Here is an 18,794-nt window from a genome sequence, read left to right as displayed (position 1 = left end):
TTGTGCAACGAACATTGTGGATTGACAAGCAGAGTTACATTCTGTGTGGTTTGCTTTACAGGGTGGACCGACAGGGCGTGATTTTTAAGGCTGCTCTTGCGCCACCTACAATTGAAATGCTTAGAGTCTGGAAAAATATCAACACAAAACTGCGTCTTGCCTGGAGACGGCTGATGGAGGATTAATTTTAATCGAAAGAGATACAAAGCCATGAATCAGCTCCACAACGACAATTCGATCAGCTGTCAGGCCAGACGATTAAATGGCTCATTTCAGACTGCTGCAGCGTCAGCCTCTTGCAATGAGATAAGGAGAGCTAAGTGTAGTAATCATCGTTCATTAAACCGAATGGATGATTCAATCACATTTTTACTGGGTACGTGTGCTGATATCTGTGCCTGTTGCTTCGTAGCAAAGCTGATTACTGTTGGTATCAGCTGCACTGCCGTAATAGAACGGGTTGAAAAGGTTGGCTGCTATTCATTCCTGGAGTTTAGTGTTGGCTCACGGAAGCTAACACATTCTCCACAGTGTAATAAATAATCCTTGTGCTGTCATTTTATTTAATCACTGGCACTGACTCCTTGGCAAAGGGGAGAGCAGGTGAGCCACAGGGCTAATACTTGGAGGTCTGGCACAAAACACAAAGGGTACTCAAATCTAAACTATGCTGCAATCTCGAGAGGGGACAGCACAGTGGCACAGTAGTTCCATAGACGGAGCTCAACACCCACAATGTGGTTCAGCTGAATCAGAGTATCCCAGCTTACAGTGTGTGTAGGAAGGAACTGCAGATAGACACACAATGTTGGAGTAACTCAGCGGGACAGGCAGCATCTCTGGAGAGAAGATTAAATGGGTGACGTTTCGGCTCGAGACCCTTCTTCAGACTTTCAATCTCCACGAGGAACTGCAGATGCTGGTCTAAACCAAAGTTTTAGGTGACGTTTTGGTTCGAGAGTCTGAAGAAGGATCTCGACCTAAAATGTCACCCATTCCTTCTCCCCAGAGATGCTGCCTGTCCCGCTGAGTCACTCCAGCATTTTCTGTCTATCTTCGGTTTAAACTAACATCTGCAGTTCCTCCTTACACTCTTTGATTATGTTGGCTGCTTTTCTGACACCTTCTTCTTCATGCGTATGGCATGCACAGCCTAAAGTTGTAGGACAACTTGTTCTATTTGATCTTACTTGATTGTGCACAGCGGGTTGATTGCATTCATTGAAACAGGGTGGACCACGTGAAGGTCTCCCACCCCTTCTGAGGCCTCATGAAGTAGAGATGGAGTCTATGGTGGGAAATGTGGTCTGTGTGATGGTTACATGTCTGTATAACTATAGCGGCACTATTACCAGTACATATCAGTTCAGTTTAGTTTATTGTCACATGTATCGAGGTACAGTGAACAGCTTTTGTTGCGTGCTAACTAGTCAGCAGAAAGACAATACATGATTACAATCGAGCCATTCACAGTGTACAGATACATGATAAGGGGGTAATGTTTAGAGCAAGATGGAGCCAAGATAGTCCGAGGGTCACCAATGAGGTCGATAGCAGTGTTCAAGAAGGAACTGCAGATGCTGGAAAATCGAAGGTAGACAAAGTTGCTGGAGAAACTCAGCGGGTGCGGCAGCATCTATGGAGCGAAGGAAATAGGCAACGTTTCGGGACGAAACGTTGCCTATTTCCTTCGCTCCATAGATGCTGCCGCACCCAGCTGAGTTTCACCAGCAACTTTGTCTACCTTAGGTGGATAGCAGTTCAGGACTGCTCTCTAGTTGAGGTAAGATGGTTCACATTCAGTATTGAAACATTTTCGTTCCCAGAGGAACATTTCTCAGCCTGTGTTGTATAAGAAAATTGATGTGGTTGCCAATGTTGCCAGCATTAAGTCCCTGACTTGATTATTAATCGAGGAGCAGGTGGACTGACTGGCTGGTGCCTTAAGACTCTCCAAGTTGGAAAAAGCATGCATCCAGGTTCTCAAAGGTTGTCTTTCATTTCTCTGCAGGCTGCACGGCAGATACCATGAGATGGCTCCTCACATAGTGCCAATGGACTACACCAACGAGCCAGACGTCACAATACCAATACAACTCATTGTAAACATGCCAGAGCTCAAGGTACAGGGAGAGGCTCCGTGCACTGTCGAACGCAAGACAAACTTCATGTGCATGCAGTGTTTGTACGATTGCAGAGGCTGAATCCAAGTTCAACCACGCAGCTAATAGCGCAATGATTCTTTTGTTTGTTCACAAGGTGCAAGTCATTGGATATTAGAAACATAGAAACATAGACAATAGGTGCAGGAGGAGGCCATTCGGCCCTTCGAGCCAGCACCGCCATTCATTGTGATCATGGCTGATCGTCCCCAATCAATAACCCATGGCTGCCTTCTCCCCATATCCCTTGACTCCACTAGCCCCTAGAGCTCCATCTAACTCTCTCTTAAATCCATCCAGTGACTTGGCCTCCACTGCCGTCTGTGGCAGGGAATTCCATAAATTCACAACTCTCTGGGTGAAAACGTTTTTTCTCACCTCAGTCTTAAATGGCCTCCCCTTTATTCTAAGACAGTGGCCCCTGGTTCTGGTCTCGCCCAACATTGGGAACATTTGCTGCAGGGCATCCTGTAGATGATACAAACTGCTGTTACTCACTAAGTTCCCTGGGTAGAAGGAGCCCACTTCCTGCATCTAGCTTGTTCAGTCCTTTTATAATTTTATATGTTTCTATAAAATCCCCCCTCACCCTTCTAAACGCCAGTGAATACAAGCCCAGTCTTTTCAATCTTTCCTCATACGACAGTCCCACCATCCCATATTATATTTAATGCACTTCCACAACACAATATGGCCAAGTGCAGGATAGAACTGCAGATGCTGGTTTAAATTGAAGGTAGACACAAAGTGCTGGAGTAACTCAGAGAGACAGGCAGCATCATCTCTGGAGAGAAGGAATGGGTGATGTTTCGGGTCGAGACCCTTCTTCAACATGATTAAAGACTTGTCTGAAGAAGGGTGTCGTCTCGAGCCAAAACGTCACCGATTCCTTCTCTCCACAGATGCTGCCTGTCCCGCTGAGTTACTCCAGCTTTTTGTGTCTACCTTCACAATGAGGAAGAGCATGAGTTGAGCATTAGGCAATGTCACAAACAACTTGTTCTCCATTCTATGGGAGGGTGGTGTACTCAGAGTAATGGTGGTGGGCTTTGTCTGCACTGGGAAGAGCAAAGACATCCGCGGATTAAGTCTTTATTGTTGGGAATAACGGGTGATGCCCCGAGGAATAGGGGAATAGCTCAGCATGGACTTGTGGCAGACATCAATTTAGAAATACAGCACGGAAACAGGCCCTTCAGCCCACCGAGTCCATGCCGACCAGTGATCCCAGTACACTAGCACTATCTTACACACACTGGGGACAATTTAGAATTCTTACCAAAGCCAATTAACCTACGAACCTGTACGTCTTTGGCCTGTGGGAGGAAACCGAAGCATCCAGAGAAAACTCACGTGGTCACAGGGAGAACGTGCAAACTCCGTACAGACAGCACCTGTAGTTGGGGTTGAACCGGGGTCTCTGGCGCTATGAGGCAGCACCTCTACCGCTGCGCCACCGTGCCACCGCACCATATCAATATTACATAACAACTTAGGACGGAAACCAATGGAGTAACAGAGTGACGAGATTCTTAAATCCCAGGAGATTCTAGGACATTCCTGGAGTATTTGGCTGTTGGGAACTAGAATACACACGCAGACTGCTTGGAGTTGCAGCTTTCAATGGTTCTGCCTTTGTAACGGGATCTTTACACGGTGCCACCAACGTGCGGAGTGACCAGTACTGTCGGAATGGCCTTACTGCCCATCTCAGTGCTCACTGCCCCATCTGTGTTCATGGAGGACCATTCCTGATGGCTTTGGAAGGCCAGGACAAAGATAACAGGCAATGTCAAATATTCACAGACCCTGGGAACAGATTTAAAAATGAGAAATCCAGTGAAAATCTTCCGAGAAATGTCTGCTCAGCCTCTTTAATAGCAGAATAGTGTTTTTTTGTTTCATGTGAGGCTTTGTCCAATACCCCGTTAAAAAAAAACCACGGACCACATCAGTTGTTCTGGTGACATGAGGTGGTTCTCTGTCATGGGGAATGGGCGGGGATAGACAAAATATGAGTCTTGATACAGTGAAATTCTTTTCAATATTTCTGCGACAATACCTTTTACATTTGAAGTCCACAATAAGGTCATGGCTAATGTGAATCACCCTCTATATCTCAAACAGTGAAGGCAGACATCAAAGATGAAAGTGCCCATCACCTTCAGTCTGTTAATACAGCCTTGCTTGCCTGAGCAGAAGACCATGAGCTTAAACCCAGCAAAACAAAGCTCATGGTTTGTGGTGTTATTTTGTCGGGATAAGAGAGTCTAAAACGAGAGGGCACAGGTTGAAGGTACGAGTTAAGAAGGGCAACCGTTTCCACACAGAGAGTGGTGTACATTGCACGAGCTGCCAGAGGATGTGGGAGAGTCAGGTACAATGATGCATAGGACAGTACAGCACAAGAACAGGCCCTTCAGCCAACAATGTTTGTGCCCAACATGATGCCAAGTTCAACCAATCTCCTCTGCCTGCTCGTGATCCATATCCCTCCATTCCCTGCATAAACTCATCAGGAAGGCCGGCTCTGTCCCGGGGGCGGAGTTGGAGTTGTATTCATGGGAGGTTGGTCTTGGAGGGGAGGATGCTCCTCAAATCGCGGAGCATCTTGGATAATAACAGCTCACCCCCTCCATGACACACTGGTCAACCTGAGGAGCACCTTCAGCAACAGACTGGTTCCACCAAGATGCAGCACAGAACGCCACAGGAGATCCTTCTTCCCCGTGGCTATCAAACTGTACAACTCCTCCCCCTTCTGTCGTGGGGTAGACTGAGACCCCTCCCCAATCTTTGCACATCCCCAATCCTTTCCACTCATCACATTAATTTCATGTTTCATATATTTTGTGTTCTATGACCTCCTGGGATAAATATAGTTCTATCGTATCGTATCCCCCCGCCTATCTAAAAGTTTCTTAAATGCCACTATTGTATCTGCCTCCACTCCACCACCATTTCAGGCAACGTTTAAAAGACAGTTGGACAGGTTGATGGGTAGGAAAGGTTTCGAGGAATATGGGCCAAATGCAGGCAAACTAGTTGAGGAAGTCACCTTGATGAGCAGGGATGAGTTGGAGCGTTGGGCCTGTACCCATGTCGTGTCATTCCATGACCTCTTCACTCTAGTTGATGAAACAGCCGTAATTCAGCTGAGTTGCCGGCAGAAGCAATAACTTGATTAAACTGTGTTCGACCATACATGCCGTCAATAAGTTGTTTCCAACGATTGGAAAGTAAACACTGACTATCAGCGTGGCATGGCAAAGATGTTTCAATGTGATAACGAGGAAGTGCAGATGCTGGTCTATACCAAAGATTGACACAAAGTGCTGGAGGAACTCGGCAGGTCAGGCAGCATCCCTGCTGGAGAGGGAAAGATAGATCCGCCATGATTGAATAAAGAAGACTGGATGGGCTGAATGGCCTAATTCTGCCCCTATGACATGAATTTAGGAGAACATGGATAGATAGCATTTTGAGCTAGAAAGCTTTCTCAGACTCTCTTCAATGCTCTTGTTTCAAGCCTCAGTGCAAACATATAAATCGTATAAATCACAGGATGTGGGAATTGTTGGCAAGGATGACGTTTGTCGCCCATCATCGACTGTAAATCAGAGGGACAGGCAGCATCTCTGGAGAGAAAGAATGGGTGACGTTTCCGGTCGAGGAGCTGAAGAAGGGTCTCGCCCCGAAACGTCACCCAATCCTTCTCTCCAGAAATGCGACCTGTCCCGCTGAGTTACCCCAGCATTTTGTGTCTATATCCAGTGGCTCACCAGAGAACGCAATGTTGGTGTGGGCCTGGAGTCACGCTTGGGCCAATCTGGGTAAGGTTCCCTTTCTTGATGGAGCCACTGGATGGTTGAACAATGGTCCAGCATCACATATACTTATGTCCTCACTGATGCTGAACATCACATTTCCCCACTCAGTGCATTTTCTTTCCAGACTTTGGGAATACTTTGCTGATGGCATGTGTCATTCACTGCAGTTTACTTATAGATGTACTTCAGAGTTCATCTACTGGAAATATGGGTAGAGTTGAAAAACAAGTAAGGTGCAATCACTCTGATGGGGTTATTCCATAGGCATTCCTTCCCTCTAGAGACTCTGCCTGTCCCGCTGAGTTTCTCCAGCATTTTGTGTCTATCTTCGATTTAAACCAGCATCTGCAGTTCTTTCTTACACAATGACACTTTTGGTTTAGTTTAGTTTAGTTTATAGATACAGCATGGAAACAGTGCCGACCAGCGATCCCCGCACATTAACAGTATCCTACACACACTAAGGACAAATGTTTTGCATTTACCAAGCCAATTTACCTACAAACCTGTATGTCTTTGGAGTGTGGGAGGAAGCCGAAGATCTCGGAGAAAACCCACGCGGTCACGGGGAGAACGTACACTGTCCCTACAGACAGCACCCGTAGTCGGGATCGAACCCGGGTCTCCGACGCTGTATGGCAGCAACTCTACCGCTATGCCGTTGCGCCACTTATTGTCACATGTACCTAGGTACAGTGAAATTCTTTGTTTTTGTATACAACCTGGTAAAATCATACAGTAGACACCTGGGTGCTACACAAAGAGTCGCCATGTTTCTGGCACCGACAAAGTTTCATAAGTTCTTAGTACAGTCTCATCTTCTGGCAGCGGTGAACCAGGCTTGCCTCTACACATGGCCACAGGCGGCCGGCCCCTCGCCAGCTCCCTCTGTGCGCTCGGTGACCCGGCCACCCGCTATCCTTGACTCCATCAGTCAGGGCATTGATAATCACGTCAGGAAATCATGCTGCAGCTATATTACATTTCGGTTAAGCTACATTTGAAGCATTGTCTGCAACTCTGGTCCCCCCTTTACAGGGAGGGTGTGGAGGCTTTGGAGAGGTTGCAAGAGTTTTACCAAGATGTCGCCTGCATTAGAGGATATTGACTATACTACAAGTTGGACAAACATGGAATATTTTCTCTGGAATGTCAAAGATTGATGGGGACCTTCTTCTACTTGTGCAAGGCGTACACAGCCTAAAGTTGTAGGACAACTTGTTCTATTTGATCTTATTTGATTGTGCACGCCAGGTTGATTGCATTCGTCGAAACAGGGCGGACCATGTGAAGTTGCAATCTCCCACCACATGGGGGACCTGATAGAAGTTTATAACATAATTCGAGGCATAGATAGAGTGGACAGTCAGAACCTTATTCACTGAGTGGAAATGTTAAGGAACTAGAGCGCATGGATTGAAGGTGAGAGGGGCAAAGATTAAAGAAGATGTGTAGTGTACGTTATTCACACAGAGGTGCCTTGAACGTCAGGGGTGGTGGTGGAGGCAGATATTATATTGGTGTTTTAGAGGCTTTTAGATATGCAAAGAATGGAGGGATATGGATCACGTGTCGGCAGAGATGTTTTATTTTTATAATGTTCAGCACAGATATCATGGACTGTGTTCTGTGTTCTCCGAGAGGGTTGAAGAGAGCAAAGGGAATGGTCAAGGTGGCAGGCATCCTTGTGCCATGAACTCAAATGATTCACCAAAATGAACACTGGCCAAGTTAGGCAGGGACACAGCCACATTCTCCACCGCTGCACTACCAGATTTTGCTTTGCTGTGAAGTTGGATTAAGCAGATCTGTTCTTTCATATAATATGATTCTCTATGAATTTTAGATTCATTTGTAGGATAATTGGCCCCCTTTAAATTGTCCCTAGTGTGTAGGGGAGAGGATGAGAAAGTGGGATAACATAGAACTGGTGTGAACGGGTCGGCGTGGACTCGATGGGCCAAAGGGCCTGTTTCCATGTTGTGTCTCTAAACTAAACTAAACTAAACTAAACTAAAAACTAAACTGCACCAAAACAATATTCATTGCTTCTGTTAAAGTAAGTTGTCTGAGTCTGCGGGCGTTTCTGGGCAAGTTGATATCCACACAGTAGCGCAGACTCGCCTCCTTCATTCATATTTCAAACCAGATGACAGGTTTTACACATCATCATGAAGTGAGCTGTCTGCTCCTGGACAGCACAGCCCCAGGGAGAACAGTGAAGGGTTAATCCTCAACAAGAACACATGCAGCGGCAGGGGTACAGGAATGGAGGTTAACCCTTTGTGAATGAGTAGAAAAGGGAATGGCAGGGTCTGGGCAGACTGATGCAGAGAGAGGGTGAAGATGGAAGGGGTTTGAGGAAGGAGGGCAGAGGATGGCAGAGTGCGCTCGGAATGCATCTCACGTGGTGCGAGTGTGTCTGGGCATTCCCTGTACTTTGGAATGCTTGTCAGCATATGTGAGGATGTAATAATAATAATAATAATAATAAATACTTCATTGATCCCCTCAGGGAAATTCAGATGTCCAGAACCCCCCAACCAACAAACCCACACATTCAAAATGAACGCAGACAGAAAAGACATAAACTACAATGTGGACACTACCTGAGAGCAATAAATACTTAAAAAGATCAATAATTCACAATTTAAAAAAATTTAAAAATGCAAAAAACGCATCCCCCTACAGCCTAGCGGTCCGTATTATAAAATCTAATGGCTGCAGGGGTGAAGGATCTCCTGAACCGCTCCGTTCTACAGCGCAAGGAGAGGAGCTGGTTGTTGTTCCGAGTGCTCTTTTGACTCTCCAGAATTACATGGAGGGGATGCCCGGGGTTTTCCAGGATGACCTGCACCTTGTGCCTCATACGCCTCTCAAGCACATCCATCCCAGAGTCCACTCTCCCCTCCAGCACTGAGCTAGCTCGTTTAACCAGTTTGACCAGCTTCTTGTTGTTTTTCGCACTGATGCAGTTGCCCCAGCAGACAACAGCGTAGAAAATAACACTTGCAACCACAGTGTTGTAAAACATGTGCAGCATATCATTACGCACATTGAAGGATTTGAGCCTTCTGATGTGTTTAGCCGCGGTAGAGTTGCTACCTGATGGGCCTGTCCCACTTACGCAACTTTTTCGGCGACTGCTGGCACCCATCGTAGTTCGTTATTGGTCGCCAAAAATGTTCAACATGTTGAAAATCCAGCGGCGACCAGAACAAGGTACGACTCTTTGGGCGACTACTCACGACCATACAGGCCTCACCCTGCGACATGTCGCCTGTAAAGTCGTGCGTAGTCTCCTCAGTCGCCCAAAGAGTCGTAGCGTCTTGCTGGTCGCCGCTGGATTTTCAACATGTTGGAACATTTTCGGCGACGTGGAATGACCTATGACGGGTGCCGGCAGTCGCCGGAAAAGTCGGGTAAGTGGGACCGGCCCATAACTGCGTTTGCAGTGCCGGAGTCCCGGGTTCAATCCTGACTACGGGCACTGTCTGTACGGAGTTTGTACGTTCTTCCGTGACCGCTTGGGTTTCCTCAGAGATCTTCGGTTTCCTCCCACACTCCAAAGACGTACAGGTTTGTAAGTTAATTGGCTTGGTTTAAATGTAAAAATTGTTCCTAGTGTGTGTAGGGTATTGTTAATGTGCGGGGATCAGTGGTTGGCACCGACCCGGTGGGCCGAAGGGCCTGTTTCTGCACTGTATCTCTAAACTATCACCCCGACCCCAGTGGTAGAGGAGACAGGACGAAGGTTAAACTTTTATGAATGAATCGTGAGGGTGTAAAGATGGAGTGTATCTAGAATCTTTTCTAATTGAATCAAATAATGTCATAGAATCATACAGCATGGAAACAGGCCCTTCGGCCCAACTTGTCCATACCGACCAACATGCAACATCTACACTAGTCCCACCTGCTCGCATTTGGCCCATATCCCTCTAAATTTATCCTATCCACGTACTTGTCCAAATGTTTCTTGGACGTTTCGATAATACCTGCCTCAACTACCTCCTCTGGCTGCTCGATCCATACACCCACCACCCTTGTGTAACAAATCTACCCCTCAGGTTCCTATTAAATCTTTCCCCCCTCACCTTAAACCTATGTCCTCTAGTTCTCGATTCACCTACTCTGGGCAACAGACTGTGCGTTTACCCGATCTATTCCAATGATAAGGAGTATAATGAGAGGATTATTTTGTGTAACAAGGTTGTTTGCTTTCACAGGAGAATCCATTCAAAGAGCAAATAGTGAAGACCTTTTCTGAAGATGGCGAGGGGAACCTGAGCTTCAATGACTTTGTGGACATGTTCTCCGTGCTGAGCGAGATGGCTCCGCGTGAGCTGAAGGCCATTTACGCCTTTAAAATCTACGGTATGCTCGCCACTTCCTGTAGTTCAGTTTCATTTATTGCCACGTGTACCGAGGTACAGTGAAAAGCTTTTGTTGCATGCTATCCAGTCAGCGGAAAGACTCGAGCCATTTACATGATAATGGAATAACATTTAGTGCAAGACAAAGCCAGCAAAGTTCAATCAAGGATAGTCCGAGGGACACCAAAGAGGTAGATAGTAGTTCAGGACCGCTCTCTGGTTGTGGGAGGATTCAATTGCCTGATAACAGCTAGGAAGAAACTGTCCCTGAATCTGGAGGTGTGCGTTTTTACACTTCTATACCTTTTGCCCGATGGGAGAGGGGAGAAGAGGGAGTGGCCAGGGTGCGACTCGTCCTTGGTTATGCTGCTGGTCTTGTCGAGGCAGCATGAGGTGTAAATGGAGTCAATGGAAGGGAGGTTGGTTTGTGTGGTGGGCTGGGCTGCGTCTACAATTCCCTGCAGTTTCTTGTGGTCTTGGATGGAGCCGTTCCCAAACCATGCTGTCATGCATCCCGATAAAATGCTTGTATAATAAGATGACCAACTCTTTGGCGGAGTCCAGAACCAGGGGTCACAGTTTAGGAATAGAGGGTAGGCCATTTAGGACTGAGATGAGGAAAAATTGTTTTCACCCAGAGAGTTGTGAATCTGTGGAATCAAGGGATATAGGGAGAAAGCAGGAGCGGGGTACTGATTCTTAATGATCAGCCATGATCATATTGAATGGCTCGAAGGGCCGAATGGCCTACTCCTGCAACTTTTTTCTATGTCCCCATCTGGCAAGAGGGGAGATCAGTTTTAACGGCTGTGTCTGTTTGATTGTCTAAACTCATGGGCAGGCAAGAACTGACAGGAAGGTGGGACCTATGGATTATATAGGCACGTGGGGTTCTGGAATGACCAGTGCTCCAGGATGTAGGGACGAGAATTCACGGCTTGGTCAATGGTGGTGAACTTCTGTTCCTCTGCTCTTGCAAAGGATGGGCTCTGTCTGATGTTCCAGATCCGGGTGTCACTGTTACCTGGTGACACAACAGGAATGTCTCACCATATGTTCTACATACTTGACCAATGAATTCATTACGCTTACAAAGCCCATAATCCGCCATAGGACTGATATAGTGTCGTGCAATCTGAATTAGAGCAATAAAAATGTTAAAGTACCAAAGGCAGCGGGTAGAGCTGCTGCCTCACAGCGCCAGAGACCCGGGTTCCATCCTGACTACTGGGCGCTGTCTCCACGGAGTTTGTACGTTCTCCCCGTGACCTGCGTGAGTTTACTCCAAAGTCTTCGGTTCCCTCCCACACTCCAAAGAGGTTCAGTGTTTAAGGGAACTGCGGATGCTGGAAAATCGAAGGTAGACAAAAGTGCTGGAGAAACTCAGCGGGTGCAGCAGCATCTATGGAGCGAAGGAAATAGGCACGAAACGTTGCCTATTTCCTTCGCTCCATAGATGCTGCTGCACCTGCTGAGTTTCTCCAGCACTTTTGTCTACTTTCCAAAGAGATACAGGTTTGTTGGTTAATTGGCTTCTCTCAGCACATCCCATTTGTTGGCATGTGACCCATATCCCTATAAACATAGAAACATAGAAATTAGGTGCAGGAGTAGGCCATTCGGCCCTTCGAGCCTGCACCGCCATTCAATATGATCATGGCTGATCATCCAACTCAGTATCCCATACCTGCCTTCTCTCCATACCCTCTGATCCCCTTAGCCACAAGGGCCACATCTAACTCCCTCTTAAATATAGCCAATGAACTGGCCTCGACTACCCTCTGTGGCAGAGAGTTCCAGAGATTCACCACTCTCTGTGTGAAAAAAGTTCTTCTCATCTCGGTTTTAAAGGATTTCCCCCTTATCCTTAAGCTGTGACCCCTTGTCCTGGACTTCCCCAACATCGGGAACAATCTTCCTGCATCTATCCTGTCCAACCCCTTAAGAATTTTGTAAGTTTCTATAAGATCCCCTCTCAATCTCCTAAATTCTAGAGAGTATAAACCAAGTCTATCCAGTCTTTCTTCATAAGACAGTCCTGATATCCCAGGAATCCGTCTGGTGAACCTTCTCTGCACTCCCTCTATGGCAATAATGTCCTTCCTCAGATTTGGAGACCAAAACTGTACACAATACTCCAGGTGTGGTCTCACCAAGACCCTGTACAACTGCAGTAGAACCTCCCTGCTCCTAGACTCAAATCCTTTCCTATCCATTTACCTTTCCATGTTGTTATTGTTCCTGCCTTAACCGGTTCCTCTGGCAGCTCATTCCATTCACCCACTTCCCTCTGTGAAATAGTTGACCCTCAAGTTGCTAATAAATCTTGCCCCTCTTACCTTAACCAATGCCCTCTGGTTCTTGATTCCCCACCCACAGATAAAAGTCACGGTGCATTCACCCTATCTATTCCTTCATGATTAAAGACACCTCTATTTGATCACCCCTCAGCCTATTGTGTTCCTTGCCTGGCCCGATCTTTCCTAGTAGCTCAGGCCCTCCAGTCCTGGCAGGCATTGAGTCCTGGGAACATTCCTGGGAACATCCTCGCAAATCTTCCCTGCACGGCTCGGTGGCGCAGTGGTAGATTAGTTGCCTTACAGCGCTTGCAGCACCAGAGACCCGGGTTTGATCCCGACTATGGGCGCTGTCTGTACAGAGTTTGTTCCTTCTCCCCGTGACCTGCGTGGGTTTTCTCCGAGATCTTCAGTTTCCTTCCACACTCCAAAGACGAACAGGTTTGTAGGTAAACTGGCTTGGTTGTAAATGTAAAAATTGTCCCTAGTGGGTGTAGGATAGTGTTAATGGTTGGGGATCGCTGGTCAGTACAAACCCGGTGGGCCGAAGGGCCTGTTTCCGCATTGTGTCCCTCAACTAAACAAAACTCTTTGCAGTTTGTGTCATGCTACATACAACCTAGTGCAGAAGGCCTCTCTATGTCCTGACATGTACTCTGTTCATGTAAAAACCCCATATGGCAATCCCAGCTGTTCCACATAAATCTCTTCTCTTAACTGCTATCAAGGAGTCTTAGTCACTGCAGCGCATGCTTCCCACAGCTATGCATCTTAAGCTGTTAAACATCCAATTACTTGCGACCACTATTAAATATTAAATAGCTGCGACCTGCATTATTTAAACAAGATCTCCAGTGAGCCTAGACTTGCTGATGGCATCCAGTCTCTCGGTTGGTGAATAGCTATTAACCTGCTCACAGACGGCGGCACGGTGGCGCAGCGGTAGAGTTGCTGCCTTACAGCGCTGCAGCGCCAGAGACCCGGCTTTGATCCTGAGTATGGGTGCTGTCTGTACGGAGTTTGTGACTGCGTGGGGTTCCTCATACACTCCAAAGATGTACAGGTTTGTAGGTTGATTGGATTCGGTAAAGAAGCATTGCAAAGTGTCCCTAGTGTGTAGGATTACCAACCAGGGGCTATTTACAATTTTTACAAGTGTTAGTATACGTGGATCACTGGTGAGCACGGACTCGGTGGGCCGAAGGGCCTTATTTCTAAACTAAACGTTACTGATTTCTGCAGGTCAATGGTCACTGGACTGTTTGGAAACCCCAGTTAACCAATAGGATGATCACTGCACAGCTGGGAAACAGCTGGTAACCTTATTCATGAATGAAGGACACATTAAAGAGGTGCCTCACAATGTTTGCCCTCATACTGGGCTGCCTGTCACAGCCCGGGGACACAGGCTGGCAGTAATGAATGTAGGGTGCAGGTCTGGTGAACAGCACTCAGAATGGTAAAGGGTTTCCTGCAGCATGGTGAAGCCACCTTGGCCGTTCCTTCACTCAGCTCACACCTGTGGGTTTGATTCATAAGTAATAGGAGTAGAATTAGGCCATTCTGCCCATCAAGTCTAGTCCGCCATTCAACCATGGCTGGTCTATCTTTCCCTTCCAACCCCATTCTCCTGCCTTCACCCCATAACCTCTGCCAACCAGACTAATCACAAATCCACCTATCTCTGCCTTAAATATATTGAATTGAACTAAATACATGTTATTAGCCGAGTGTGTATATGTACAAGGAATTTGGTGCTTTGCTCACAATAACAACACGCTATTCAGTAAACAATTAAGAATAAAACATTATAGTTCAAGCATGTGAGGAATGAAATAAAATACCAGATCAAAGGGAGGCTACAGATTTTTGGCTGTTGAGTAGAGCTACTACTCGTGGATAAAAGCTGTTTTTATGTCTGGCTGAGGCAGCTTTGACAGTCCGGAGTCGCCTTCCAGAGGGAAGTGATTCAAAGAGTTTGTGGCCAGGGTGAGAGGGGTCAGAGATGATCTTGCCCAATCGCTTCCTGGCCCTTGCAGTGTACAGTTCTTCGATGGACGGAAGGTTGCAGCCAATAACCTTCTCGGTTGATCGAACAATTCACTGCAGCCTCCGGGTGTCGTGCTTGGTGGCTGTGCCCAACCAGACCATGATGGAGAAGGTGAGGACAGACTCTATGATGGCCGTGTAGAATTGGACCATCATTACCTGTGGCAGATTGTGTTTTCTCAGCTGCCGCAGGAAGTACATCCTCTGTTGTGCCTTTTTGACTGTGGAGTCGATGGTAGCCCCCCCATTTAAGGTCCCTGGAGATGATGGTTCCAAGGAACTTAAATGTCTCCACAGATGTGACTGTGGTGTTGTTGATGGTGTGGGGTGAGGAGAGGTGGAGCTCTCCTAAAGTCTACAATCAATTCCACTGTCTTAAGAACATTGAGTTTTGATCATTAAGATCCACTAACTTTGCCTCCACAGCCTTCTGTGGCAAATAATTCCACAGATTCACCACCCTCTGACTAAAGAAATTCATCCTCATCTCCTTCCTAAAAGAACGTCCTTTAATTCTGAGGCTGTGCCCTCTGGTCCTAGACTCTCCCACTAGTGGGAACATCCTCTCCACATCCACTCTATCCAAGCGGTTCACTATCCTGTACATTTCAATGAGGTTCCCCTCATTCTTCTAAACTCCAGCGAATATGGGCCCAGTGCCATCAAACGCTCATTATATGTTAACCTACTCGTTCCTGGGATCATTCTCGTAAACCTCCTCGGGACCCTCTCCAGAACCAGCACATCCTTCCTCAGATATGGTGCCCAAAATTGCTCACAATACTCCAAATGCGGCCTGACCAGCGCCTCATAGAGCCTCAGCATTACATCCCTGTGTTTTGTATACAAGCCCTCTTGAAGTAAATGCTAGCATTGTGTTTGCTTTCTTCACTACTGATTTGAGTTGTAGATGAACGTTTTGGGAATTCTGCAGCAGCCAGGATTGATGAAATTGTTGGACAGAGCTGTCACCAGCAACGTTTCACCACTCTACCAGCGTTAGGCTGAGCGATCGGTTTTTATTTGGGGAGAAGCTCTGTAATTAAACAGCACAGGTGAAACCGCATTCAGAGGCCTTGTCGTGTAAACTCTGTGATGTATGGCCATGCCGTTTTACATGTCACTTTGGGATTAAACATGAATTCACAGGGCTATCCAATAAACTAGGCCTGACAACAGTAACCCTTTCAAAACCAGGAGTATAAAGATGAACTCTTTGCTTCTTTCTGCCTATCCAATTTTAAAATATTCTGTCCTGAGTTTGCCGTCTCACGATACTCATTAATATTATATTTGTTGGGGCTAATTATTTGCCATTAATGGCCATTAATACTCATCCCTGGTCATGTGAGGAAGCAAACTCATGAATTTAACATGTCATTGCCTCCCAGCTGTGGTTCACTTTGTGGAAGACATGATTCTGATGTTTGAGTTCTAATCCCATTCCAGAGAGTTGGCTAGAATAGTGGTAGTGTGTGTGGGGGGGGATCGCTGGATTCCACGCTGTATCTCTAGAGTAGATTAGTTCAGTTTATCGCACGTGTACCGAGGTACATTTGTTACGTGCTATCCAGTCAGCAGAAAGACAATGCATGATTACAATCGAGCCATTGTCAGTGTATAGATACATGATTAGGGAATAAAGTTTAGTACAAGGTAAAGCCAGCAGAGTCCGATCAAGGATAGTTTGAGTGCCCCCCCCCCCCCCCCCCCCCAATGAGGTAGACTGTAGTGCAGCGCTGCTTTCTGGTTGGGGTAGGATGGTTCAATTGCCTGATAACAGCAACAGAGTCAAGTAAAATCATCATCACCCTTGAGAAAACTCAATGCAAAGTGCTCAGTGTTTCATCCGTACTGGGACAGGCAGCGTCTCTGGGAAGGAATGGGTGACGTTTTGGATCGAGACCCTTCTTCAGAGTGTGTGTCAGGGGAGAGGAGAATGAGAGATATCGACAGTGATATTGGGAAATATAGAACAAATGAATGAAAGATATGCAACAAACTTGACTTCTTCTTCTTGCGTATGGCGTGCATGGCCTAAAGTTGTAGGACAACTTGCTCTGTTTGATCTAAATTGATTGTGCACGCCGGGTTGATTCCATTAATCAAAACAGGGCAGACCATGTGAAGGTTGCAATCATCCTCCCCCCAAAAAAACTTTACAATGATAAAGGAATGATAAACATAGAAAATAGGTGCAGGAGTAGGCCATTCGGCCCTTCGAGCCTGCACTGCCATTCAATATGATCATGGCTGTTCATCCAACTCAGTATCCCATCCCTGCCTTCTCTCCATACCCCCTGATGCCTTTAGCCACAAGGGCCACATCTAACTCCCTCTTAAATATAGCCAATGAACTGGCCTCAACTACCTTCTGTGGCAGAGAATTCCACAGATTCACCACTCTCTGTGTAAAAAATGATTTTCTCATCTCGGTCCTAAAAGACTTCCCTCTTAGCCTTAAACTGTGACCCCTAGTTCAGGACTTCCCCAACATCGGGAATAATCTTCCTGCATCTAGCTTTCCAACCCATTAAGAATTGTGTAAGATCCCCCCTCAATCTTTTAAATTCTAGCGTGTACAAGCCGAGTCTAAACTGTGACCCCTTGATCTGGACTTTCGCAACATCGGGAACAATCTTCCTGCATCTAGCCTGTCCAACCCCTAAAGAATTTTGTAAGTTTCTATAAGATCCCCCCTCAATCTTCTAAATTCTAGCGAGTACAAACCGAGTCTATCCAGTCTTTCTTCATATGAAAGTCCTGACATCCCAGGAATCAGTCTGGTGAACCTTCTCTGTACTCCCTCTATGGCAAGAATGTCTTTCCTCAGATTAGGAGACCTAAACTGTACGCAATATTCCAGGTGTGGTCTCACCAAGACCATGTACAACTGCAGTAGAACCTCCCTGCTCTTATACTCAAATCATTTTGCTATGAAAGCTGTTTGCTAGGTGAGAATGAGAAGCTGGTGCAACGTGGATGGAGAGAGAGGGAATGCATGGGGTTACTTAAAGTTAGAGAAATCAATATTTCTGTTCAAGATGGGAACAATAGACCTGGTGTTGGCTGGGTTGGTCACAGCGAGTCCGCACGTCCACGTTAAACGTTGGGCTTCCCTCCGACAGACTTCAACACGGACAACTACATCTGCAAGTCGGACCTGGAGAAGACGCTGAACAAGCTGACGCGGGAGGAGCTGGCAGCAGAGGAGGTGACGTTGGTGTGTGAGAAGGTGATCGAGGAGGCCGACCTGGATGGTGACGGCAAGCTCAACTACGCAGACTTTGAGAACATGATTGGTAGAGCACCCGACTTCCTCAGGTGAGTGGGTCCACGCACGCTAAAGACGGATGTCCTCAGGTGCCAGAGAGATTTATTTCGAGGATGTTTAGGAAGGAACTGCAGATGCTGGTTTAAACCGAAGATAGACACAAAATGCTGGAGTAACTCAGCGGGACGGGCAACATCTCTGGAGAGACGGAATGGGTGACATCTCGGGTCGAGACCCTTCTTCAGTTTGGGGTGGTGGATTGTGCTCTGGGCCCTGGGCCTTTCGTTTACTTTGAGTTTAGTTTATTGCCACATGTACCAAGGTACAGTCACAATAGACAATAGACAATAGGTGCAGGAGTAGGCCATTCGGCCCTTCGAGCCAGCACCGCCATTCAATGTGATCATGTCTGATCATCCCCAATCAGTACCCTGTTCCTGCCTTCTCCCCATATCCCCATATCCCCTGACTCCGCTATCTTCAAGAGCCCTATCTAGCTCTCTCTTGAAATTGTCCAGAGAACCGTCCTCCATCAAGTATGGTTTAGTGGATTAAATTGCTTGGTACTCCAAAGACATATAGACAATAGACAATAGGTGCAGGAGTAGGCCATTCGGCCCTTCAAGCCAGCATCGCCATTCAATGTGATCATGGCTGATCATCCCCAATCAGTACCCCGTTCCTGCCTTCTCCCCATATCCCCTGACTCCGCTATTTTTAAGAGCCCTATCTAGCTCTCTCTTGAAAGTATCCGGAGAACCGGCCTCCACCGCCCTCTGAGGCAGAGAATTCCAAAGATTCACCAC

The 18,794-nt window shown here is 46.8% G+C and overlaps 1 protein-coding gene across 1 annotated transcript in view; it reads left to right on the top strand.

The window, feature by feature from the left end:
- LOC129694567 (calcium and integrin-binding family member 2-like) overlaps window positions 1-18,103 on the top strand; it is a 52,949-nt gene extending 34,846 nt beyond the window's left edge. Inside the window, exons 2-4 of the mRNA XM_055631294.1 lie at window positions 2,012-2,123; window positions 10,222-10,369; window positions 17,843-18,103. Coding sequence (XP_055487269.1) covers window positions 2,034-2,123; window positions 10,222-10,369; window positions 17,843-18,042 — 438 coding nt within the window. The 5' untranslated portion in view covers window positions 2,012-2,033 and the 3' untranslated portion in view covers window positions 18,043-18,103. The remainder of the gene's footprint in view (window positions 1-2,011; window positions 2,124-10,221; window positions 10,370-17,842) is intronic.
- Window positions 18,104-18,794: the final 691 nt, after the last annotated feature.

This window comes from Leucoraja erinacea, unplaced genomic scaffold, assembly GCF_028641065.1.
Source record: "Leucoraja erinacea ecotype New England unplaced genomic scaffold, Leri_hhj_1 Leri_710S, whole genome shotgun sequence".
NCBI lineage: Eukaryota > Metazoa > Chordata > Chondrichthyes > Rajiformes > Rajidae > Leucoraja > Leucoraja erinaceus.
Note: the sequence above shows the minus strand (reverse complement) of the source record. Positions and strands in the feature narration are given on the sequence as shown.